The sequence below is a fragment of the Neophocaena asiaeorientalis genome, unplaced genomic scaffold (assembly GCF_003031525.2).
Source record: "Neophocaena asiaeorientalis asiaeorientalis breed wild unplaced genomic scaffold, Neophocaena_asiaeorientalis_V1.1 scaffold123, whole genome shotgun sequence".
Lineage (NCBI taxonomy): Eukaryota > Metazoa > Chordata > Mammalia > Artiodactyla > Phocoenidae > Neophocaena > Neophocaena asiaeorientalis.
Genome location: NW_020173666.1, coordinates 9,687,720 through 9,714,154, shown reverse-complemented (window position 1 = coordinate 9,714,154; position 26,435 = coordinate 9,687,720). Strand labels below are relative to the sequence as shown.

Sequence of the window (26,435 nt, the reverse complement as noted above, 5' to 3'; positions counted from 1 at the left end):
ATACCTCAGAAAAGTTGATATAAAAATTTTAAAACCTTTGATGGAATGAAGGCCATTGTCTTAGTATTTAACCTGAGTGAAAGAACCAGCACCTCTCTTGCTGTGATTTAGGTGGTAAGCCATCCATCTGGAGTGCTAGAACTTCACATGAAAAAGCGTGACTTTAAAATGGCACCAGGGCAGTACGTCTTGATCCAGTGCCCATCCATATCCTCGCTAGAGTGGCACCCCTTCACCCTCACCTCCGCTCCCCAGGAGGACTTCTTCAGTGTGCACATCCGGGCAGCAGGAGACTGGACAGAAGCTTTATGCAAGGCCTTTGGGGCAGACGGACAGGCCCTGAAGGAGCCCTGGAGCCTGCCAAGGTGGGAGCCCATTTCTCTTTTATGTGTAAGTTAGAATATTATAAAAAATAGGGTCCTTTAGTGCATCAACATGCTAAGAACTTCTGCAATATCTTATTCTGTATGGTAAACTTGAATCCATTTATAAAATTTGAGACTCTATTAAAAAAATATAACTCAGCAGATTTCCATTTGGAGCAAGTACATTTCTTTAAAAAACAAATGTTCAAGACAGGTGATGATCCAGGGAGAGGAAACATTTTGCTTTCCCAGGTCCAAAACGTCACTTTGGCAAATTATAAGCAGCTTATGATGAGTAAGGCAGCCTGGTGAACTTTTTGCTGTCACAGTCCGAGGTTTTTCAATTATATTTGTAAAGTTTGGTCTTCGTAAAAAGGATGCTTTACAGTCCAAATTAACCTGGCAGCCTCCATACACTGGAGCAAGAGCTAAACGATTAGACTAAAGCTCAGAAAATGACAAAATAATCTGAGAATCAAGAAAGTTAGTGGTGGTGTGCATTGTCAGTCCCACATGTGTGATTGCAAAAAGTATTAATTAACCTCCACTGTGTGCCAGAAATACAAAGATGGCAAAACATTGCCTCCATTCTCTAGGACTTCTGAAATCAACACTGGTGTGCAAACAAATGATTTAATTTTGCTACACGGACGATGGGTAGACCTGAGAAAGTGGAATAACACTGATACCATATGTAGTTTCCTGGAGTTGTCGTAACAAAGTACCATGAACCAAGGGCCTTAAAACAACAGAAGTGTTATCTCTCACAGTTCTGGAGACTGCAGGTCTGAAATCTCGGTGTCAGCAGGGCCGTGCTCCCTCTGAAAGCTGTAGGAAGGATTCTTCCTTAGCTCCTCCCAGCTCCTGGTGGTTTGCCAGCCATCCTCGGCGTTCCGAGGCTGCGGCTGGCTGTGACAGTCCAGTCTCTGCATCTGTCATTACATGTTGTCCTCCCCTCTTGTGTCTGTGTCTCTGTGTTTCTGTGGTCCCTTCTTGCAAAGACACCAGTCACACTGGATTAAGGGCCCATCTTCCTGGATGACCTCATCTTAACTTGATTACATCTGCAACAATCCTATTTCCAAATAAGGTCACATCGGAAGATAGGATTTCAGCGTATCAACTGGACTAAACAATTGAATCCAAAACAACATCCTCTTCAGAAAAGCCTGGGCATGCGACAGAAGTCCCAGTGTCCTTGGCTCCTTTTAGTAAACAGTGGCTTAGAATTGATTCCCACTCTTGCTGCAGGATTATACAATAAGCACTCAAAGCCCATGTTTCAGGACCCAGAAAAACAGGGACACACACAAAAATGTTGAGAAAAACTTTGTGAAGGAATTTGATATTTCAAAAGAAGCATCAAGACATCCCCTCTTCTGCCATCCTTGGAGGGTATGAGGAACTGCCAAGCAGGTGACCACAGCTACAAGACTTCAGGTGGTGAACCCAGTAAGGACACACTTAGAATGGAACTTCCTAAGGGCAAGAGGTTGTCCTCCTCTATACGTCCCATGCCTAGAACAGTGTCTGACACGTAGTGGATACAGAGTAAATATTTGATGAGGAATGAATACCTGGACCCAAGATGGACGCTTCAACTCATTTAATTTAACAAATATTTACCGGTGGTAAACTAGGCACCAGAATAAATTTAAGGCACAGAATCTACTCAGCTTATTGTGCCTCCTCTGTCTTCCCATGCGACACTGAACTGTGACTATGTAGCACTGGGCTTGCTTGTGTTGAGTGGGTGGGAAGAGCCACAGTCTTCATTTCAAACACTGGTACTAAAGAGCAGTGTGATGATAAACCAAGTACAAACATCATCTATTCAGAGCCCCAAGTCACAAGACAACATCTGACTATTCCATTAAGACCTTATCCTTTTTATCGTGGAAAGGAAGCCATGTAACAGAATTCTGAGGTTCAGAGTGTAGTGTGAATGCTTAAAATCAGGAATGAAAGCATACACACACGCACATGCATGCACACACACAGGTCCCAGCCCTCCCTTGGCATTGCCAAGGTGGATGCCTTCATCCTATTTGCTAGCCTGGTTTCTGCCCTGAGTGTATACAGTTGTCCGGCCTATCGACCAACCTTCCTCTTCACAAACCAGCTCTCATTTCAGCCAGTCCCCCAACAAGAGCTCGGGAAGTGTTTCTCCGTAGTCGGTATGCTTTCTTTCTTTTTGTTTTATTGAAGTAAAGTTGATTTACAATGTTGTGTTAGTTTCACGTGTACAGCAAAGTGATTCCATTTTACATATATACATATATCTATTTCTTTTAGATTCTTTCCCCTTAGAGATTATTACAAAATACTGTGTATAGTTCCCTGTGCTATACAGTAGGTCCTTGTTGGTTATCTATTTTATATACAGTAGTGTGTACATGTCAATCCCAACCTCCTAGTTTATCCCTCCCCCACTCTCCCCTTTGGTAACCATACGTATGTTTTCTATGCCTGTGGGTCTATTTGTGTTTTGTATATAAGTTCATTTGTATCTTTTTCTTAGGGTTCCACGTAATATCGTATGATACTTAGCATGCTTTTATCTCCAGAGTGCATCTTCAGCGCAAGGCCTGACATGATCTGGCCCCCAGACCTCCCTGGGCACCCCTGCTGCACCACCTGCTCCCTCGCTCACTCAGCCACTCTTCCAGCCTCCTGCTTCCCTCCCACACCAAGCACGCTCGCCTCAGGGCCTTTGCCGCTGCAGCTCCCTCTCCCTGGCACACTCTTCCCCCGGTCTCTGCTTGGCCGCCCCCTCACTGCCCCCAGGTCTCTGCTCTAATGTCGCCTAACGAGGCCTTCCCTTCCCGTTTCCTGTGATCCAGCAACCCCGACAGACACTCCACACTCGTCGTGGTCACTGTGCCCCGCGCCTTACTTTCTTCCTCTCCACCTGACACACTAAATGCCTGGTTGTTTATTTGTTTACCATTTATCTCCCCACACGAGAATGGGGACTTTATCTCTTTGATTCACTTTGTTGTCCCCAGTGACCAGAACGGGCCCTAACTCTCAGCTGGCACTCAATAAATATTTACCAGGTGAATAAAAATGAGTCGTTGTACACAGTGCAGCTTCCCTTCATTTGTTAACTTCGTTTGACCTCTGCCTCTATATATGCGTAGGCATAAGAAACCCCCCAAAACCTAGAATTTGTTTAAATCTTCAACACATGACAAATCAGAATTTTACTGAACTTCCTTCGATGATTTTTACCTCTCAACATTGTTTTAATTTTGGATTAAACGGAACAGTTTAGGGAGGGTACCATAATTCTTCACTGCTTTGCACCCAGAAAGGATTTAATCCAGTCCCAGGAACCTGTGAGACAAGCAGTGACTGAGGACCCCAAGAGGAGATGCAAAGCTTAGTGAAGAGCAGGGAAGCTCTTCCTCTGAACTCAGGAAAAAGGACAATGAAGCTCTTTTAAAAGACTTCGCATTAACTGATACACACTACTGTATATAAAAGAGACAAACAACAAGGACCCACTGTATAGCACAGGGAACTGTATTCAACACCTTACAATAACCTATCACGGAAAAGAATCTGAAAAAGAATAGATATATATGTATGTATCACTGAATCACTTTGCTGTACACCTGAAACAATGTAAATCAACTATACTTCAATAAAAATAAATAAATAAAATAAAAGACCTCACCTTCTGAAGTAAAATGGAGGAATTTCTCAGAGTCTGTGTTAGAGTTTTTAGCGATTTAATCTACTGCCCAGAGCCAAGGGTTCCAGCGTCCGACAGCCTGGGTTCAAAGCCCAATTTTGCATGGGATCTTGGAGGATGTATGCAACACCTGCCTCAGTTTCCTCATCTGTAAAATGAAGATGACAATAATAGTACATAGGTTCTGTTTAGGATTAAATATGACAGTCCATATGAAGCCCTTAGCATAATGCATGGTAAAAAAAAAAAAGTTAGCTCCTATTGTCATTGGCAAAATAAGAAAGGTCATCTACCACAGAGTCGACAGTGAAAGTGCTGATGACACAGGAGGGACAACGTGGATGGATAAAGTTCATGGGTTCAGAGAGACAAGACGGGAGGTTGACGAGGTGGTGGGTGGTGCTGCTGACAGGAGCAGCAAGGGCCGGGTGATGTGGCTGCTGGAGAGGGGACTCACTTCTAAGCTGCTTCATTAGAAACTGTATCCACATCAGACAGGAAGTAACTGAGTGAACTTGACAAATGAGAATTTGTGCAAAGGAAGCCAATTCAACATTGTGAGAGATGGAGATATTTTGGTCGAAAAAAGAACAATTGGGGTGTCATGATAGCTACATCAACTAGTTTAAGGGTTGAGAGGCAGGAAAGGGAAAACACCTGGTTTGTTTCTCAGGAAGGCAAAAGGCATGAGTTGTCAGAAGACAGATCCCAGTGAGACATGAGGAAAACCTGTCTAATACTTAGCCCTCCCTGCCCCTCTATGGAACAAGGGGCCCTACAATTTCACGTGGGAAAGTGATTAGTGATCAGGGATGTGAAAGGAGGGAATCTCTGTATGAACCAGGAGGTAGGACTCAATATTTCCTCCTGCTGCTTCCAGCTTAGGTTCTCAATTTTAATTATGTAGAAATTTGTTTATATGCACTTCTATGAATTATATGACACAATGCTTCTTTGGGTTTAATTGTTATCGTTTAAAATCAGTGTCAAATAAATCCCAAATACAACTAATTATAAAAACAATTAACAATAAGACACTTTCACCGTGGACCGTTTCATATTTATTCTCTTTCTCTCAATTCCCCTTATCTAATTATTTATAAAAGAATCTACCGTGGGCTGAGATACTAACCCTTTCTGATTAATGACCTTTTATTTTTATTCTTCTATTTCCATATATCAATATGTAATAAAGCCTTATTAATTAAGATAACTTGAGGAGAGTTAATTTGAATTGTTAGGAGGTCTGGCATATGGAATATTTTAAAATAAACCCAATTGAACTTTCATGAACACATAGTAAGCCCAAAAGGGGCAACCTCGGGTGCCTTCAACAGACACTCCTTAGGGAATGGTTATGAATAACTTAGAAGCTTCTTAATTAGCATATCTTTGTTCATATGTAAATGTGTGCTTTTGGAATAGTTGAGGTTATTTAATACATTCCGTTGACTGAAATATTTTAAACATTCCCTTTACAATTTATTCAATAAATTGTTATTGAACAGCTCCATGTAAGGTGCTGGGATGCAGTGGTGGGCAAAGGCAGACATGGTCCCTCCCTCTGCAGACCTGAGAGTCTAGTGACCAAACAGACACAAATTAAGTCATGCACACACACACACACACACCACCCAAAACAGCTATAAAATTACAACTGTGATAAGGACTACAGAGGAGAGATGCGTGGTGTTATAAATTATCTAAGAGGGGATTTAACCTAGTCTAAGAAATCCGTGAAGACTTCCCCAGAGAAATGATAATTGGGATGAGACCTAATGGAAGGGTAACTATGAACCAAATAAGAGGATAGGAGAGAACTTGGGGCAGAGCATTCCAAGTGACTAGTTGGATTACCATGTGCAAAGGCCCCTTAGCCAAAGAGGGTCCTGTGTACGTTAAGAAACAAAAGAAAAGCCAGTGTGGAGAACTGGCCATGAGAGATGGAGCAGAATCCGGGGTCAGTCCATTTAGGACCAAGTTAAAGACAGTTGCACTTATTCAATGAATATGCATTATCCTTATAAAGAAAAATTTGCTAAGCAAAGACGAAACATCAGTGCAACCCCTGGCCTAATTATCACAGATTTTTGAGTTCACATAATCTAAAATAATGAGTTTTAGAAATTCCACACAACTGACAAATTATTCCAAAATTATGTTTATTCCAAATGAATGGCTTCCATTAGACTAAAATTATATAAACATACGAAGAGGTGGGAACGGGGAGAATCATATTAGCAAAAGGACAGATAAGCCTTCTAAGCCACCTTGATGATTCTGTTTTTTCCCTCTGAGGGCAGATGGGAAAAAAAAGGAAAAGAAAAGGCATCTTCTACCAATCTACATGATGCTTGAAGGCAAAACAAACTCTTAAGAACTGTAAAAAAGAGCTGTGCCATAAGGCCGGCCACCATAGCCCTACACTATGTGTGTCCAAATAGGGCATTCTCAAGCACAGAGCCAACTTCCCTGCACACATTTGCTAACACATCCCATACAAAGCACTCGTTTAGGATGGCTTTGTTTTCAAGAGCGGAGTGTTCTGAATGTCAAACGGCGCACTTTGTGATTGCAGGCTGGCGGTGGACGGGCCGTTCGGAGCTGCACTGACAGATGTGTTTCACTATCCAGTGAGCATGTGCATTGCCACGGGAATAGGGGTCACTCCCTTTGCCGCTCTTCTGAAATCTATCTGGTACCAATGCTGTGAGTCACAAACCCAGTGGAAGCTGAGCAAGGTATGGAAAATATCATCAGCTTACCCTTCCATGAATTCAAAGGTTCAACATCCTTCTATCTATCATCTGCCGATTCCTGGGGAGGGTTTTAATTAACTATGAGGGATAAACTCAAGGATCCTTAACTATACTTATGTTCTTAAAAATCTCCATTCACTATTACATTTATGAGAAGGGTTATGTCTAATCTTGTTAAAGACGACAAGACATAAATTTTATTGCTTCATTGCCATTACAGGACATGTAATTGCTCATGTCAGTAAAATATGGACAGGCTGCAAATGGCTGTGTGACTGAGGACTATTAGCAGGCAGCCTTAGACTCGAGCTTGATGCTGTCGTTGCAAGTGTACGATTCAATATCTTCATCTCAGGGACTCGGGGCCTTAACTGAGAAGCAAAAATGCCACAGCTGGGATTCCTTTGTCTGCTTGCCTGGTGCTGCCATCCAGCTCCAAATCTCCTTTGTGTCATCTCTTGTATGTTCTCTGACTAGCTGCCTCCATGGTTCCCTTGCTCCCTTTGTGCATCCCATGTTTTAACCCTCTTAGGATCAGCAACAGACACTAGAGCAGCAGGAGAAAGGGAGCCATGCGAACACTAAATGGTGTCAACTCAGGAGGGCCAAGGACATCAGGCACACTTGGTTCTAGTCCTGGTTCTGCCGCTTCTCTGACTGACACTTTGGCTGCAGTTTTGTCGTCTATCCCGGGAAGATGCTTGATTAAGTCAGCATGTCTATGGGACGTTAGTCATATGAGAAGGTCCACTAAAGAGAAATGTGTAGTGAAATGATTTCAGAAATGCTGTCACAGATCCCCCTTTAGAAGATTCACATCTTCTATTAGCCTATTAAATAAATTCTGCAGAAAAGAAACTCATTCAGTTTCATTTCACCCACCCTTCCCAAGCATATTTAGTCATGGAAACTTTCTTCATCTATCATTCTTTAAGAAATGGCACTTTGCGAAGCACTGGGGCAAGGCCAGAAGGGAAGATCTCTACAGGTGGGGCTTTCTCAACCAAGAAATTAGAGTAAAATTAGCTATCATTTCATGAGTTTCCAAGTGACAGGCGCTTGACATATGTTTTTTCATTTTATTTTTATAATCTTCCCAACAACCTTAGAAAGTAGATAGCACAAGCTCTGTTCTCCAAATAAGGACTCTGAAGCTTTAGAGACACTAAAGTCACTTTCCTGAAAATACACTGTTAATGAAAGGCAAAATCAGGGTTCGAACTCAGGTGCATCTGGCTCTCTGGTTTGACATAACCAACACAGGTAGACATGGCTTCCACCTACTGTATTGTAGGAAGACTGTGGGATTCCTGGTCAGAGAATCTACCTCAGCCTGATTCCACCCTCACTAGAAGCATCACCCTGAGTGCATCGGTTCGCCTCTCGGAGCTAGGTTTCCTGATATACACGATGGAGAAATAAGAGTCCATATCCATCAGGGAGTTTTTGTTTGTTTGTTTTGTTTTTGTTTTTGTTTTTGTTTTTGCGGTACGCGAGCCTCTCACCGTTGCGGCCTCTCCCGTTGCGGAGCACAGACTCCGGACATGCAGGCTCAGCGGCCATGGCTCACGGGCCCAGCCGCTCCGCGGCACGTGGGATCCTCCCGGACCGGGGCACGAAGCCGCGTCCTCTGCATCGGCAGGTGGACTCTCAACCACTGCGCCACCAGGGAAGCCCCATCAGGGAGTTTTAATACCAAATAAATAATGTAGAAACATTACTGTATAAATGTGTATAAGATTATATTAAATGTGTATAAGATTATAATTAAATTAATTATATCTGCAAAAGATATAAATTACTAGTACTAATACTAATAGCCTAGATTAATCAATCATTGACTACCTAGAAGGCAGGGAGTTAGGCATTTTACACATACTATCTCACATCATCTTACACATACTATCTCACATCATCTTTACTTACCACTTTCCCATTTTACAGGTGAGAAAACTGAAGCTGGATCACAAAGCTAATAGGAATGATAGAATCATATCATTGAATCGTTGTAATACCTCTTTCAGATAAGTAGTATCCTCAGATTACCAGTGAGGAAACAGAAGCACAGAGAGCTAGTAAATATCAGAATGAGAGTTTGAACCCGGGTTCTTCTTAAGCTAAATCCCATCTTCTTTCCTTTATACCACAATAAGATTAACCAAGTGTTTTATTCCGTTCGGGCTGCTATAGCAAAATACCATAGATGGGGTGGTATACCATACATACAACAGAAATGTATTTCTCCTACAGTTCTGGAGGCTGGGAAGTCCAAGATAAATGCACCAGCATCAGACTTGGTGTCTGATGAGAGCCCACTTCCTGGTTTATGGACGGTCATCTTCTAGCTCTAACTTTCCACTGCCAAAGAGGGCAAGTTTTTTGGACACTGATGGGCACTAATCCAATTCAAGAGGGCTCCACCCTTATGACCTAATCACCTCTGAAACTCCCCACCTCCTAATACCATCACACTGGGGATTAGATTTCAACATATGAATTTGGGGCAGGGGGCACAAACATTCAGTCTAGGGCACAAAGCAAGCAAAACAGACACTGTTTCATATATTTGGACTCCACTGCAAAGCTTTGTTATGGTTTATGTTGATTTCCCCATCTCTGTAAGCTCTTTCCTCTTGCTGTCTACCAAGTCAGACCCACTTATAGCAGCAGCTCATTGCTTCATGGTTCTCACTGTACAAAAGGTCACATTATGCTTCACATGGAGATGGTGATGGAATTGTGTGCCTCACTTTCATTCACTTATTCACTCAATGACTATTTATGCAGCACCTACTATGTGCCAAGCCCCACTCGTACTGACTGAAAAGCCTATCACCCTCCTCTCACCAGACTCACAATACCTGACCCTTCTCTCAACATCCATTACCCCTGTGCTGTTCTCCTTTTATATCATTTATCCTTCTTTTTTATTTTAACGTTCACAAAGTACTTTATTTCCCTTAACAGATTCTGAGCTCCTTAAGCGTGGCTTTTCTCGATATCTCCATTATTAGAGAGATCTATATTTATATATGCACACACACTATAAAGTTTGAATAAATCAATGAGTGAATAAATGTCCACTTGGCCAAAAGAATTAACAAATGGCTTCTGCACAATTTTCTGTAAAATTCTAGGTTACTAAGATTAATTTTCTTTTATTTAAACAAAAGACTATTCGTTCAGCAACTTTATAATTAAAATAATACATTCCAATTATTTTATCACAAATAGGAAAATTCTTCTAAGAATCCACAGAATCTTAAAGTCCATATTGGAACCCACAGAATATTAATACCACCTTCTCTCTCACCATTTCATTGTTATTCCTGGGCTGTTTATGGGCTTTCTCAAAGCTGTTTCAGTGGGGGGGCTAAGGATTTACCACAAAAGTATAAAACAGGGGCTTTGATCTCTAGTCCAAAAAACAGAAATCATAGAATTGGAAATAAAACACAATGTTTTAATGACTTATAAAAATTGGGGGTAATACTGAGACAGGCAGGAGTTATAGTATATGGGAGAAAAGAAGCTAAAAGCATGGAATCACAAAATTGAAGGGGCTTGACCTTCCAGTTTTGCATAGAACAATACTTACAGTGGGAAGTGATTTGTCCAAAGTCCCTATCTGGCTAGCCACTGAGTCAGGACAGGAGCCTGTGTTTCTGGTTTCAAAGCTCTTTTATGAAAGAAGTGAGGTTTCACGCTACAGAAAGTTCAGGCTGAAAATCACACTTGACATCCACTTCCTCAGAATCTGCATGCTTGAGAAAAAGCTTAGGAAATTTCTGTTTTAAAGCAATTCTGTGTTTATTTGAGTACAGCTAACATTAGGCTTATGTAACTAATATTTGTCAGGGCCGCCCACCTGCTTTTGAGATATAAATACTACTCCTTCCACTAAACTGTCAGCATCTCTATAATTTTTTTAAGTGGGGGAGAGCAAAGCAGTACATTCTTATCTAACAGCATCTTCACAATTATAGATCTGGGCTATAGTTTTCAGAGTGTTCTTTTCTGCAACAAGGAAAGGGGAAAAAACAGCATAGAGGTTCAGAGCTGGAATTTTAAGTTTAAATAGTTAACTGCAATTGGTTCAGATTTTCTCCCTCCTGTGTAAAAGTTGGCATAAAGGCAGTCGTTTTTACGAACAAGGCTTATATTGCAAGTCTAGAGTAAAAAATTTGCACCAAAGTTTTCTTAGTTGTGACCATTGCAAACTACATCTCTTCCTCCTTCTCCTCTGCCACATTATTCTAGAACATTTCTAAGTAAAATGCAAAAGGATATCCAATAGGACTCCTGCATCTTCTTTGGGGTCATATGTAGCACTTTCTGTTTGAAGCTAGCGTTTTTCAAATTTTTTCTAGCTATGTGTTATTACTAAAGATAGTGGTGAGGAGCGGCAGAGGAAGAGAGAGAAGTGGTTAGGAGGACACTTCCCAAGAAGGCAAAATAACAATAAATATAATGATGCCCTGCTGTGAAGAAAATGGGAAAAAGTTGTAATATATTAAAGGGATATTTCCAACCCAAGAGTAAGAGCCACACTTCACTCAGTTAGAGGCAAATGAGAACACAGTGCTCTTTGGGGATGAAGGAAGGGGGTGTGAGCGGCTGGGACATCCCTGTGATACAGTATGGAGGAAGCCGAGGGTTAAAATGCCCCTTGGGGATGAATGTCCCCCCAGCTCCTGCCTAACGGAGATGATTAATTCTACATCACACTCAATTTGTGAAAAGAGCTCTTGAAAAAAGTTAGGACAGTTTGCTTGTGCAAACTGTCAAAATGATGAATGGAAATAGGTGTGTACAAACCAGGGGTGGGGAGGGGGCAGATTGCTGACATAAATGTATTGGCCTCCACATTTTAGTTCCCTAATATCACAGCCGTGCAGTCAGAACCGAGAGGACGGCCAACTGGATGATTTGGTTCATTTTCTTAACTGCATATGTAATCTTCAGATGATAATAAAATAGATTCTAGAAAAACTGAGATAACCTAATTTCTTCATAAATGGTCTTCCTTCATCAGCTCAATAATACATAACCGTGATAATGAGTATTTATAGTGTGTCCCGCGCAAAATGGCCTTTGGGTTCTTAACCTAATATAATAAACAGATAATTCAAATAAAAAGACAGCATGGGCCAGTGGGAACAAGGCAAAGAGGCCAAGAAAGGCAAAAATCCATACTGTCCTTAAATATATTAATAAAACAAAGGAGGGCCTGCTCTCTTTTCTAATGAATGAAAAATGCATTTAATTGAATCTGTTTTGAGGAATTATTTACTTTCACTTTCCCTCACCCTGCTGCTCTGGCTACTCCTGGAACTGATCATCTCTGGTAGCCACTGAGAGTGTCCTGATAAATTGAACCAGGGAACATGAGGCCAGCTTGCATCTCCAGGAGACACACGTGCTTCTCACCTTTCACTAGGCAGCCTCAAAAGACTCCAGTCCCCCAGGAGGTCTCCCCATTGTCCTGTGGGGAAGTGACCAGTATTAATATTTTTAATATCTTGGTTTATTAACCACACAAGCCGTACATGACTACAGGGTCCTTGTAAAAGATTCAAATAAAATAGTCAAAAATCTCAATCAGAACAGACTTGTGGTTGCTGGGGGTGGGGTGGGGGGCGGTGGCGAGGGATGGACTGGGAGTTTGGGGTTGGTAGATGCAAATTATTACATTTAGAATGGATAAACAAGGTCCTACTGTAGAGCACAGGGAACTATATTCAATATCCTGAGATAAACCATAATGGAAAAGAATCTGAAAAAGAATGCATATATATGTATGTACAACTGAGTGACTTTGCTGTACAGCAGAAATGAGCACAACTTTGTAAATCAACTATACTTCAATTAAAAAAAAAAAAGAATGTGTAAGCATGGCTTTACAGAGAGGAAAGTGCACTGTTCTGGGGACCCTTGCAATGAAAGACATCAAGACTTCATTTAGCTGTGTTTTATTAAACCTCATTTCTGTTTAGAAATAAATTGATTTAGCGGTTTGAAAAAAAAAACTCCCTTTATTCACCTCCCTTCCCAAATTAACCACCGCCACCACTTGGCCCTCCAGGGTTCTCACCTGAAACAGTTGAGCGCATCTTATTCCATTCCTTTCCTGCACTTTTGTGTACACATACGCACCTACACACATATGCAAGGTGTTATTTTATTTTTACATAAATAGGGATGTGGGGATGGGGAAGGAGGGAGAGAAAGAAAGGTGTGCAATTTGTGTTTTTGTTTTTCATTCTAACATGGCCTGGCGCTCCTTCAAGTGTCACTGCCTATTTATTGACTTTATTTTATTTAGCGCCTTCAGTGAATTCTGTAGTATGACTATCTCACAATTGATTTTATCATTCTGTTATTAATGAACATTCCAGTTGTCCAACAACCATAATTTGAGCAAACTGAGGCACAATAAACTTTAGGCCCCGGTCAAAGGGCAAAGCAGCAGCATAGCCATGAAATAGTTAACATTAAGGATAATGGCTTTAAACAATAGTCTTAAGGGCGAAAAGTGATTGACAAAGGCTGGTCTTAGTATTACAATGGATAATGGGAAAAATAGTTTTATAATTTTACTTCTTTAAAACCAGATGTGGAAGCCATGTTAGGGAAGCTTCTCAAAACTAGTTGCTTCAAAATCTGTTTGCTATTGTCTTTACCCACGATGACCTTGGTAACAGCAACCACAAAATAAAACCCAGGACAATAATAGTTACCATTTATTGAGGAGGTATTATGTTTTCTAAATATCAGTCTCAGTCTTTATCTTTTCAAAGAGAAAAGTTCTCTTTTTAGAAAATATTCATGATTCCCTCCATGGAAAGTCACCATCACCCTCCCTGATTAAAGCTTCTATCAGTTCTGTTACATTGTATAGGGAGCGTGGAATCTTAGCTCAGGCTACTATAACAAAATACTAAGGCTGAGTGGCTTAAAACAACAAACATTTCTCATAGGTCTAGAGGCTGGAAGTCTGAAATCAGGGTGCCAGGATGATTGTGTTCTGGAGAGGACTCTTCCTGACTTGCAGATGGCTACCTTCTTGCTGTGTCTTCACATGACGAGAGAGGGAGCTCTGGTCTCTTCCTCTTCCTATAAGGGCACTAATCCCATCATGGGGGCCCACCCTCATGACCTCATCTAAATCTAACCATCTCTTAAAGGCCCCATTTCCAAATCATCACATTGGCGGTTAAGATTTCAACACACAAATTTAGGGGGGATGCCTTCATACCATAACAGTGGGGAACATAGGATGCTGCCCAGGAGGAGGCAAGGTCACAGTGCAATCCCACTGGCCTCCTAGAGGGAGCTGTTGTTCAAGGTCAAGGTCAACCCTGGCACCCAACATGGATCTTAGAGTACCTTTCACTAGTGAATGGGTTCCTCTTTCAGAACTACATCTTTATGACCAAGAGATTTTGGTTTCACCTCCTGTCAATAACCACCATCTCTATAGTTCAGGAGTGACGGTGGACACAGACCCCCAAGTAAGGCAAGTGTCCCTCTTTGCTCTCTAATATAAACATGTGGCATTCATTCTGTAAGCTCCTCCAGATGACAGTGAGGTAGTAGCAATATCTCAGCTAACATCTCAGAGCACTTACTGCATCTTTAGACTTTGAGCTAAATGCTTCCACGAAACCTATCCTTTCATCTTCAAAATAATCTCATGGATTATTGTTCTGTGTTTTTGTTTTGGTTTTGGGTTTTTTTTTTTTGCCATTTCAATGTATGATAATCTAGACTCAAATTACATAACCTGCTCCCAGTTACACAGCTTGAAGGTGGTGAAGCCAGGAGACTAGGACAGGTTGCAGGACTCCATGCTCACAATGGTTAACTACTATGTTATATTACACCTTCAACCTGCACCCTCATTTGCAATTTCCTTCCTTAGAAAGGAAAAAGCCCCTTGGGTGCTCTCGGCAATAGATAGATAGATAGATAGGTAATTTTTGTCCCCATTCCATCCTCAGGAAATTGATTTTGGGTCTAAAGAAATGCAGGTTGTATTTGAGGATGTGTCCCCTGCTGTGTTTGTGGGTACCTATCCAGGCCATGGCACGGGAATGTCTGATGGAAGAGTCTGGTGCTCTGGTAGTAAAATAGATAAGTAGCTTTTCTTATTTCATTTCCTGGAATTCTTTATCCAAAAATAGCATGGGGACATTTCCTACTGGGCCCAGATGACCTGGTCCACACTCTCTTAAAGAGAAGCCCAGGCTGTGGGAAAGGTGGGGATGAGCTGGAGCTGAGACCCAGGCCCCCCCAGGATTGGCCGTGGCTGAGTTTATCTCGTGGTTCGTGCTAGGAACGATGTGACAGCGAAGGCCTGTGATAGACCACATGCATACAGAACTCCCTAACCCCATAACAACGTCCTGGAGTGGTGCCCTGCAACATCTGGGGATCCATTAGATCTACAAAAATGTGTGGGCTGAGTCCTGTAAAAGAAAACTTCGTTACTACAGAAGTTCAGAACTTTCATCATTTTACTGAGGATGACTTTCTGTGTAACAAAACCTTCTAAGGTTACCTGAGGTATTTTAGGCCTCTGTTATCTACTATAGATTTCTGAAAGCCATGCTTTATACAGGTAACCGATTTTAGGGTGGTTTTATTTTTGGAGACTGAGGCGGGGCGAGAGTTGGGAAGCACAGATCACAGACGTGTAGCCTATTGTTTGGGACGTTTGTTCTACCATTGACCAGACCCTTCCTACTGGAGGAAACACAGAGGTGGGAAGCCTCTGTCCCTTCACAGTGAGCGTCCCTCACTATTAGAAAGATGAAAGGGAGTCAAAGTAAATGTGCTTTTTCCTCTCTTCAAAGTCCATTTTCTTCCCTTTCTGCCCAAGGCACTTCACCAGAGCCCATTCAGTGCCCCTCCATTGCCTCTTGCACCAAAGCTGCCCAGTGTCACCTGTGAGTCAGTTACAGAGGGAAAAACACACAAAGCCATTACAAGGAAGCAGAACGTATAAAAGGCTTGGCGAACCCTCAGAACACTGACACACAGCTAAGCCACAGGAAAGTAAAGACAGGAATGATTTCTGTTTGAAAGAATAAGGGTCAGTAAGTGGAGGAAAGCTAAGATGTGACTGTTTTTCAAGTAAGGGTGATTGGGACTGGATTTGAAATTGACAGGTTTAAAGAAAACGATTTTTTGGTTTGTTGTTTCAGATGAATGTATTTTTAGCATGTTTCTTAAAGAGTGAAAATAATAGAAAATAAGTCAATGTTGTTTGTTCTATACCAAATGCACCGTTAATATTCTTAGATCAAACAAGCTACTAGGGGCAGGAACGAGGGGAGGAGCATAGGTGAGAAGGGCATTAAATTCAGTTAGTTGGTTTTGATTTCCACAGGGAGCAAAGCGAGTTAAAGGCAGGGCTGAGATTTTGAAAGAGTAATTTAAATGAGGCACTATACAAGGTGGAAAGAAAGAGGATAGCAGTATTCATCACCTACATAGCATATAAAATCAGCCTCTGGCCTCCATTCTTCCTTCCTTCCCCTACCCCTCCCCGATTCACCGCCCAATCTATAAAAATGCTGCCAGAATGGTGGCCCCGGGATCCTTCCTCAGATGACGTCATTCCCCTGCTGGGCACCCTGCAGTGTCTCCCCACCTCACTCAGAGTAAAAGTCAGGACGGCCTCACAGCCCCCGTCTGCACCTTTCCGCCTTCCCCTCAGACCTCACCTCTTGCTGCCCACCCCCCACACACACTCCATTCCACCAGCTCCTGGCTCCCCTCTGACAGCTCCCACCCTGGGCCTCTCCCCTAACCATTCAACTCTCTCCACGTCTTGGCTTCAATGTCCTCTTTCCTTGTCCATTTGACTTAATATTGCAGGACTTTCCAGCCTGCCTTTTTTTTTTTTTTCAGAGTACCAATCACCCTCTGACATAGTCTATATTTTAGTTGTTAATTTATCATCTTTCTTTTCCCTCTAAAATGCAGACGCCATGAAGACAGGGAATTTTTATCTCCTTTGTTTGCTCTTCTAGCTCCAGAGCTAAAAACAGTCTTGACATGGACTGAGCATTCAGTATGTTCAGTACATTCAATTCAATTCTTTGAATCAACAAGGATGAACACGATTGTCAGGAGGGACCCACTGACTCAGTTTTGCAGCTGAGAAGAAGCTCCTTTTGGGGTAGGGGAGCTAAAATACCTGGAGATTATTAGTAGTCCTGAGATTAATATTCCAAGAACCCTTCCAAACAGCAATTGTCCAACAAATATGTAGGCTCTAAGCTTTTGTTCTTCTTGAGTATTAATTTCATAAATTCCTGCACAAACCTGGAGAGAATAGGCAAGATACTTAGCCTGGAAACACGTTCTGTGATTTCTTTTTCCTCATGAATATGATCTGTTAATTAAATCTCGACTGTAAATTTCATTATATGATGATGGTGAGCTTGCAGCCTGGCGGGGGAGGGGAGGGTGAGAACACTGGCTATTGGAGACGATATTTCCTGGTGGAGATCAAGGCCGGCCCCCTCCTCTATCCTGTTAATCAGCATCTCTTTTGGGAGGGGGTGCAGGAAAGAGCAGTGGGCAGTGGGGGGTAGGAGTGTGAGAAAAAGAGGAGAATTAATAGACCTATCTCCCGTGGTTTCTTCTAGATACAATTATCTGAAACTCAAAGCGCAAAATCTAAGCCTTTATTTTAGCAAAGCCAAACTACTTCTCATCACATGCCATTTGCTAAACACAGAGAGTTTTAAAAAAAAGAAAAAGAAAAGAAAAGAAAGAAAAAAAAAATGTTCCTCAGTGTAATTTCATTATAGCAGTTGACACACAACCCCTGCCACCACCCACCAGCTTCCTTGGACACTGATATGTCTGGCTGATGGGAAACTCCTGGACTGTGTGGCTTGATTCTGCGATTACCATAATCTCCACCCTCCGGAGGGCTTGGCTGGTGAAGTGGATTAGTGAACAAGCCTTTGGGTCTCTGGAGAAGGTTCAAATCCAGAGCTTAGGTCATAAGTGAAGATGAAGGGCGTTGGTCTAACAGTTTATCCCCCTTTGGGAAGAGTGAAAGGCACAGCTAGTTATGATTATTAACCTCATTCAGAAGAAGCACAGCCAGGAATGGGGTAAATTAATCCTCATCCAGTGAAACTGGCAACAGCCCACAGGCTCCTGACTCTGAATTCATTCTGGGCCTTTTCAAACACAATGTGAATTTTTTCAAAAGAAATCACAGTGTGACTATTTGTTCGCTGGCAGAGTGAAGCGTGTTATTTTGCAGAAGTGCCCATTTGGGCTCAAATAATTTAGTGGAGATAAAGTAGTCTGCGATTATCAGCACATTATGAAAAGAGGGACAGATCTGTTTTCTTGCCTTCTCTCTTGACAGGTGTACTTCTACTGGATTTGCCGAGATCCAGGAGCCTTTGAGTGGTTTGCCGATCTCTTGCTCTCGCTGGAAACAAGGATGAGTGAGCAAGGGAAAACTCACTTCCTGAGTTATCATATATTTCTTACTGGCTGGGATGAAAATCAGGTATAGATAAGACTTTAAGAATGAGCAATATTATCTAACTTGTGTCATGATAGAGCAAAGAGAAGAGGAACAATTTCAATAATGCGCTACACAAAAGAAAAAGAGAATAAAATAAAACTAGATAAGAAAGAGCTATTCAAATTGTAGCAATAAAAGCTACAGTTGGGCTTCCCTGGTGGCGCAGTGGTTGAGGGTCCGCCTGCCGATGCAGGGGACACGGGTTCGTGCCCCGGTCCGGGAAGATCCCACGTGCCGTGGAGCGGCTGGGCCCGTGAGCCATGGCCGCTGAGCCTGCGCGTCCGGAGCCTGTGCTCCGCGACGGGAGAGGCCACAACAGTGAGAGGCCCGCGTACCACAAAAAAAAAAAAAAAAAAGCTACAGTAAATTTGCTGAGGAATAGAAAAGAAGATTGGAAAAAGAGGTTGGTTAAAGGGAGAAAACCCCAAGTTTGGAAATCCAAGAGAAATTATGTCATTAAAAGCTGCATTTGGGGCTTCCCTGGTGGCGCAGTGGTTGAGAATCCGCCTGCCAATGCAGGGGACACGTGTTTGAGCCCTGGTCTGGGAAGATCCCACATGCCACGGAGCAATTAAGCCCGTGTGCCACAGCTACTGAGCCTGTGCTCTAGAGCGTGTGAGCCACAACTACTGAGCTTGTGTGCCACAGCTACTGAGTCCGCATGCCTAGAGCCCATGCTCTGCAACAAGAGAAGCCACCGCAATGAGAAGCCCCCACACTGCAATGAAGAGTAGCCCCCGGTCACTGCAACCGAGAAAGCCCACACCCTGCAACGAAAACCTAATGCAGTCAAAAATAAAAAATAAATAAAATAAATAAATTTTTTTTTAAAGCTGCATTTGGAATTTAATAACATCAAGCAAACATTATGGATTGGCTATATTGTCTCGTTGAGCTCCGAATTGGTTCTAATTCTATGTTTTGAGCTGTTCAGAGTTAAACAGAAAGAACTGACAGGTGTTGACATTCAGCATTTTGTATTGTAAACCATGTGAGTTCCTACAGAAAATAATTATTATGAATACATGATTTATCTAGAGATTTATTTTTCTTAAGGCATTCTTAGAAATTGTGTGCACGTATGTTTATTCACCTAAGATCAAAATGATCTTCCGTTGGGGCAGGTGTTCTGCTGTGTCCATTAATATGTATTAATGACATATTAAGGTTGAGTTTACCAAAAATAATGCATATCAAAATATTGCACTGTGGTACTATTTCAGTGTTGACATGTTGAATGATAACTCTTACATTTCCAATCTTTTTTAATTCCTCAGATATGGACGCTAACAGTGAAGTGATTACTAGGCTATGACATTTATGTCCTAATCAGCACTTCCGTGACAGCTACTATAGATATATATATTTTTTTTTTGCTACTATAGATATTTAAGGAAAGTGTGTTTGAACCAGAGATTTGCATTAGTTACTAAATTTACAAATGAATGCACTCCTGAGAGCCTCTCTCTCTCTCTCTCTCTCTCACACACACACACAAATTGGCCCTATAGAACATCACTGTAGTTTGACTCTGTGCTTCTGCAAATGAATACGACTTGCTTGAAATTCAGTAGCTAAACAATTTTTTAGGGTCTTATTTGCAGTCGGCCTTACATATTTATTCCTCTGGGATACTCTGAAATAGAGGTTTCCTGGGAATGAGGCTTGAAACATCTTCATGAATTAAATAGTGTTAATTATATTTTCCAAACAAATACTTTTTTCACATTCAATGGGATTTTTGACTAATGATCCACTTGGTGAAGTACAAACAAGCCTTTGTCTTCTGCTTTCTGGTCCTGTGCTGGCTCTTCTGCTTCTAAAGTGAATCGATCCCGAGTGTCCACTTAAGCAACCCCAGTCACTTGGAAGTTGCAAGACCGAGGCTCTGTTTGATTTTGTAACAACACAGCTCTACCCCATCCCATCCCTGCCACTTCCAAAAGTACGCTGTTAAGAGATAGTTTTCTTCTGAATACGAGCAAATTAAAATAGACATGTTCTTAAATTTTTGCCATGACATGTTGGAAATTCTTGAGATGCTTAAATTTCAGGACAAAATAATTGGTACATGCTGTCAGTCAGGAATCAAGAGGCTGTTTTAGAAACAGCCAATTGCTAAGCTGAATTCAACAACCTCAAAGTGGCAGAATGACAAGAACAGAAGGGACAGATGGAAAAGGGCAAATTATTATTATTATGAAGGGCAAATCAACAGGGTTTGGAGATTAATTGAACACCGGGCTGAGAAATATGGAGCAAACATAACTCCAAATGTTTGAACATCAGTGATTGGTAGCTGGAAGGTACCATGGGCGGAAGTGGGAAAAACTCTTTTTTCTACTGAATAATGCCCAAACTTCTTAGCAGATATTTCCAGGCCCCTCTTGACCTGACGGCAAAACCCACTTGTTCTATAGAATCCCCATCATTTTCCCCTGGCACCAGAGCCACCAAACAATACATGTTCTCCAGTCACACCAAGGACTTTCTTAATTCCATCTCCCCTCATCCTGTTTCCTTTCCCTGACATGTCACTCAGTGCCCTCTGTCCCACCTGCTGCACTACTGCCTGGAATCATCCTTTCAAGACAGTCCCCACTAAGGCCTTGCCCAGTTCTCTTAGTCAAAATTACTTGGGGCTTCACCAGAGTAACATGCTTACTTCTCCAGAGCACTTCGCTTCTGTCTCTGGTAAAGAAGGGTGGTGGTCTGAATCAGGGCATAGAAATTGTGCACATGGTCTGCCTCTCCCTCCAATGACCAGTGCCTCACAGAGCAGAGACCTTCTGTCTGTCTTCTTTATACCATTCGATTCATAGCACTCTGCCTGCCTATGGAAATCCCTTAACAGTTGTACGTGGAAGTAACTTGAAGTCACAAATTATTTGGAAAGTGAGATGATTCATTTTTAGCTATGATGGTCAATTTGAAGGAACAGAAAGAATTCTACATAAAAATATGTTTGGGGAGTTTGTGATGCAGAATTCTACTCAAGCAGGAAGAGGAAGGCTTGGGAGAGAAAGTTTGAATTCATCTTTGTAGATTATGCTAATTGGATTGTGAAAATGGAAGCTCTTTGGGGAGTAGTGGTCCGAAAGAGATGCAGAGAGCTGAGCTAGAGACTGAGAAGGCAGCTGCATATCAAGACAGGAGAACATGATAAGAAAATAACAACTACTGTTTCTTTCTTGAATCAGAGAGAAATAGAAGAACTAGGATTTTGTAATGCAAATAGAATCAAGAAGAAGCAATGTTCAACCACATGGTGGAGAAGCCAAGGAAAATAAGGCCTGAGTTAGTCATTAGATTTGGCACTTAGTCAAAAGGGAGTCAACTGTATCTGCCTTCTTATTCTGCCCACTGCTGGAACCAGCTTCCTCTAGAGCACCAATCCATCGTACTGTGAAGCAAAAGCCTGTGGAGATGCAGCACTGCCATTCTAATCCGGAGGCCGGTACAACTCTGACCCTGAGTTCCCGTTCTGATAATGCGGCTTCCGCCAGTTTTCAAGGCTCTGTCCTCAACTACCACCTCCATTCTTATCCCTGAACTCTTGTCTCATATTTCGTGCTTTGAAAAACTTGCCTAAGAAGGGGGTCCTGCCCCACTCTTGCCAGTTTTCCCTCTCTTGCCTGGAGTCCTCTTCCCAAATTCAGTTCCTGTAGTAGCCCTGCTGCCTAGGCTCAGACTTGCCTGGTGCCAACTTCCTGCAGCCTGGATATCTGAGACTCCACCAAAGTCTGCCACCGTCTACTGCCTGTTAGGGTGCAGCCTCCCTTCCCCTGGCTGCTTTCCTAGACTGATGTGAAGGCCAGCCGGGGAAGCCAGTCTTGCAGCAGGATCGTGGGGTAAGAGTTGGGCCCAGCAGGGTTGTTACCCATACTGCTCAGAGGATGTAAGCAAATGAAGCACCAAAGGGTAAAAACCCATGAGCTCAAGAGCTGTGGTGGCATCTGAGCAGAGCAGACACATATCCCAGGAGGTAAGAAGCAAGAATCCTTCTTACCTACCAGAGTTCAGCATGGGCTGAAACAAATCATAGCAACTTAAAAAATCATCACTAGGCACGGCTATTCCCCAGACTCTTAGTTATCGACCACTTGATGCCTGGGTGCTTTCGTGTAATTTGAAGGCAAGCGGTTGGCCACAGAGCTCCAGCCATGCCCCTTGCTAGTTCTGGCCACCTCTCTGCCTGCCAGACTCAACATCCTCCCAGCACTTACACCTGGACACAGACCGTTTCACTCCAGTAGGCAGATCTCACCGTAAAATCCAGCTTCACCCTGGGCTTTTTCTATCACTTTAATCTGTCAGGGCCCTTCTCACATCCCCAGGATTTACTGTGAAGTGAATGGGGACAGAGCTAGAGATTACTTTTTGAGAAATTTGGCAGAAAAAAAAAAAAAGGAAGTAGCTTAGTGCTCGCTTTCCTTTACCCCTTTTTACCGTATTACTCTCATCCTTTCAGGAAAAATCTTCTTTCCAGGCTCACATTTCTGCACATCAGCCACATAGAAAGCACTTTGTTTCAATAGTGCCCAAGGTAGACTACAAAGAATTTCCTATACAAAGTTGTGTATTAAATCTACAAATGAGCATAATTACTTCATCCTTCATTTATTAGAGGTTCCTTTTCTTTTCCCTCTAAATGTCATCTGATACCACAATTTTTACTTTAGGCCTTTCACATAGCTTTACACTGGGATGAAAATACTGACGTGATTACGGGATTAAGGCAGAAAACCTTCTACGGAAGACCAAACTGGAATCACGAGTTCCGGCAGGTAGCCTACAGTCACCCCAGGTAAGGCAGCTCTCTCTCCTCTGCCTGTTGGGAGCCTCCGTGGAGAGACAATGCCTCCATTGCTGCTGGAATGGAAAGCTCTCAGGCACAAACTGGTTAATCTGCAGCAGTGGGCATCTTGTTTAGAGATAAAACATCCACCTTAGAAAAGGTGGTCATGGGATGTTTCAGGAACTACAAACCTCTGCTTAAGCAGATTACAACATCTGACAATTATCAATTCCATTGAAATTTTTCACACTTAAACCCAATCGAAGATGGTATTTCTTTTTTCTTAAATTTTATTGAAGTAGAGTTGATTTACAATGTTGTGTTAATTTCTGCTGTACAGCAAAGTGTCTCAGTTATACATATATATATTCTTTTTTATATTCTTTTCCATTATGGTTTATTACAGGATATTGAACATAGTTCCCTGTGCTGTACAGTAGGACCTTGTTGTTTATCCATCCTATGTATAGGAGTTTGCATCTGCTCATCCCAAACTCCCAGTCCTTCCGTTCCCCACCCTCCCTCCCCCTTGACAACCACACATCTGTTCTCTATGTCTGTGAGTCTGTTTCTGTTTCATAGATATGTTCATCTGTGTTGTATTTTAGATTCCACGTATAAGTGATATCATATGGTATTTGTCTTTCTCTTTCTGACTTACTTCGCTTAGTATGATCATCTCCAGGTCCAGAAGATGGTATTTCTTTTTCTTTTTTTTAATTAATTTCTTTATTTGTGTATAAGTGATATCATATGGTATTTGTCTTTCTCTTTCTGACTTACTTCGCTTAGTATGATCATCTCCAGGTCCAGAAGATGGTATTTCTTTTTCTTTTTTTAAATTAATTTCTTTATTTTGGGCTGTGTTGGGTCTTCATTGCTGCACACGGGCTTTCTCTAGTTGCGGGTACTCGGGGCTACTGTTCGTTGCAGTGAGCGGGCTTCTTATTGCAGTGGCTTCTCTTGTTGTGGAGCACAGGCTCTAGGCACGTGGGCTCAGTAGCTGTGGCTTGTGGGCTCTAGAGCACAGGCTCAGTAGTTGTGGCACACAGGCTTAGTTGCTCCATAGCATGTGAGATCTTCCCGGACCAGCAATCAAACCCATGTCCCCTGCACTGGCAGGTGGATTCTTAACCACTCTGCCACCAGGGAAGCCCAAGATGTTATTTCTTAAACTCCCTATGCCTTCAAGAAATCTTGGGTGAACACAGTTGACTTCTAATTACTCAACTGGAGAACTCACTTATGCCAGACTGTAAACTGTATCTAGCAAAGCAGACAAAACTACTCTACAACCAAGCAGGGATTTGGGGTGGTAGTAGGGACCCAGGAACTGGAGTCCTAGTGCCTGGGTATAAATCCTACCTCTGCCGTTACCACCAATTTACCATGAACAGGTTATTTAGCCTGGCACTGACTTAGTTCCCATCTCCGTAAACTGCATATAATAAAACTGTTTACCTCCTAGGCTTCTGTGAGGATTAAATGTGAGAATACTTATAAAGAGCCTAAAACAGTGCTTTGAGTTCAGTAAATGTTAGCTGCTATCATTAATATTATTATTTTAATTATTACTATTATTATCATTATATGTAGAGGAAGAAGAGCATTTGCTCTGGGACTATAAGGCAGGAGTGAAGGCTGATTCTAGAAGATTCTAGAAGATACTGGCTATGTGGCCTCAGACAAGCCCTCATTATAAAACATGAATGATTCTATGCATCCACAGTGTTATTTTCATATTTTAAAGGTGCATAGTATGTTGAAGAGCTTCGTAAAGGGCCAAGCACTAATATAAATAGTTGTTGTTATTATATATCGCCTAAATCAGTCTTTGTTTTGAACCCAATCATCTAAAAATCTTGAAAGTAGCCTGTCCTAATATGGTCTTTGTTTAAAGAATAGTTTCCACATTTGAGGAAAGTCCTGGAGGGAGCAAGGGAGTGTGCCACATGAACAACTGGGAAAGAGCAAAAGGGCAGCACATGCCAAGGCCCTGAGGCAGGATACACTGTTCCTGGCATGATCCAAGAGACCAGTGGGGTTGCGGAACCCAGCGGTTGAGTGAAAGAGTAGCAGGAGAAGGCATTTAGGAGAGACAACTAGGGAACAGTACAGGTCATTTTATTTGGATTTTACTCTGAGAGGGGAAGCTACTTGAAGGATTGAGCAGAAGAGTGAAATAATCCATCCATTTTATGTTTAATTGGATCCCTCTGGCTGCTATAAGAGGCGAGATTGTAAGGGGCCTTGGACGGAAATGGAGAGGCCAGTGAGGAGGTGGCCTGGATAGGGGGGGCCACAGTGGAGGTACTGAGAAGCCTTTGGATTCTGGATATTTTTTGAAGGTAGAGCCAGCATGACTTGCTAATGGGTTGGATAGGAAACATGGCCCAAGCTAGAATGGAGTTCCCAACAGCCGAGATGAGGACAGCTGTAAGGAGTGGTTGGCAGGCATGGGATGTCAGGAGTCCAGTTTCTCAACATGTTTAGCTTTAAGTTGCCTGTTATACATCCAGGCAGGGATGTTGAGTAGGCAGACGAATATGAGTCAGGAGTTCACGGGAGAAGTTCAGATTGGAGATACATGCTTGGAAAGTGTGAGCATATGAATTGTGTTTGGGGCCATGAAACTAGATGAGATGGAGAAAGAAACAAATATAGATTGATGAGAGTTCCAAAAACCACAGTATTTGGAGGATAGGGAACTATATTGTCTATTTGCAGGTTATGGAGTTCAATATATATTACTCATCACTATTTTATTTAATCATGTTGTTTAGGTCTTCTGTAGAACCTATTTTCTATCCATTTTATCAGTATTGAACCAGTAACAGTAAAACAAAAATCTAAGGTATTTCTGACTAATTTCTCATCTCCTGTGATTTCCCTGTTGTCTTCACATCTTTCCCCCCAGTTCTGGCATTGATGCTTTGCGGCCTTCCTTCACAGAGGTTATTGCTTCATTAAACTTTTTGTAGTTCCCTAGCATTTTTCTGCTCTCTGGAATACTTTTCTGGTGAATATTATTCCTCTTTTGCTCAATTTGGATGCTGTTTTATACTTTTTCTTATATTCTCTTTGTGCCAGAACTATTCTACTTTTTTTAAAAAAAATTAATTGTCACTGAATCTGTTAGACTTACCTGGCCCAGCTATTTGAAGGAGGTTTGGTGAGGAGGGAGGTGTGCAGGAGGGACCAGATGGCTGCCCAAGGTTCATAACCTATCCAATTCCAATGGCTTCTT

At 42.1% G+C, this 26,435-nt stretch overlaps 1 protein-coding gene across 1 annotated transcript in view; it reads left to right on the top strand.

Annotated features, from left to right (window-relative positions):
* The window catches only part of NOX3 (NADPH oxidase 3), a 58,407-nt gene that overhangs the window by 24,120 nt on the left and 7,852 nt on the right, over positions 1-26,435 (top strand). Inside the window, exons 9-12 of the mRNA XM_024747988.1 lie at positions 112-365; positions 6,644-6,806; positions 18,226-18,372; positions 23,073-23,197. Coding sequence (XP_024603756.1) covers positions 112-365; positions 6,644-6,806; positions 18,226-18,372; positions 23,073-23,197 — 689 coding nt within the window. The remainder of the gene's footprint in view (positions 1-111; positions 366-6,643; positions 6,807-18,225; positions 18,373-23,072; positions 23,198-26,435) is intronic.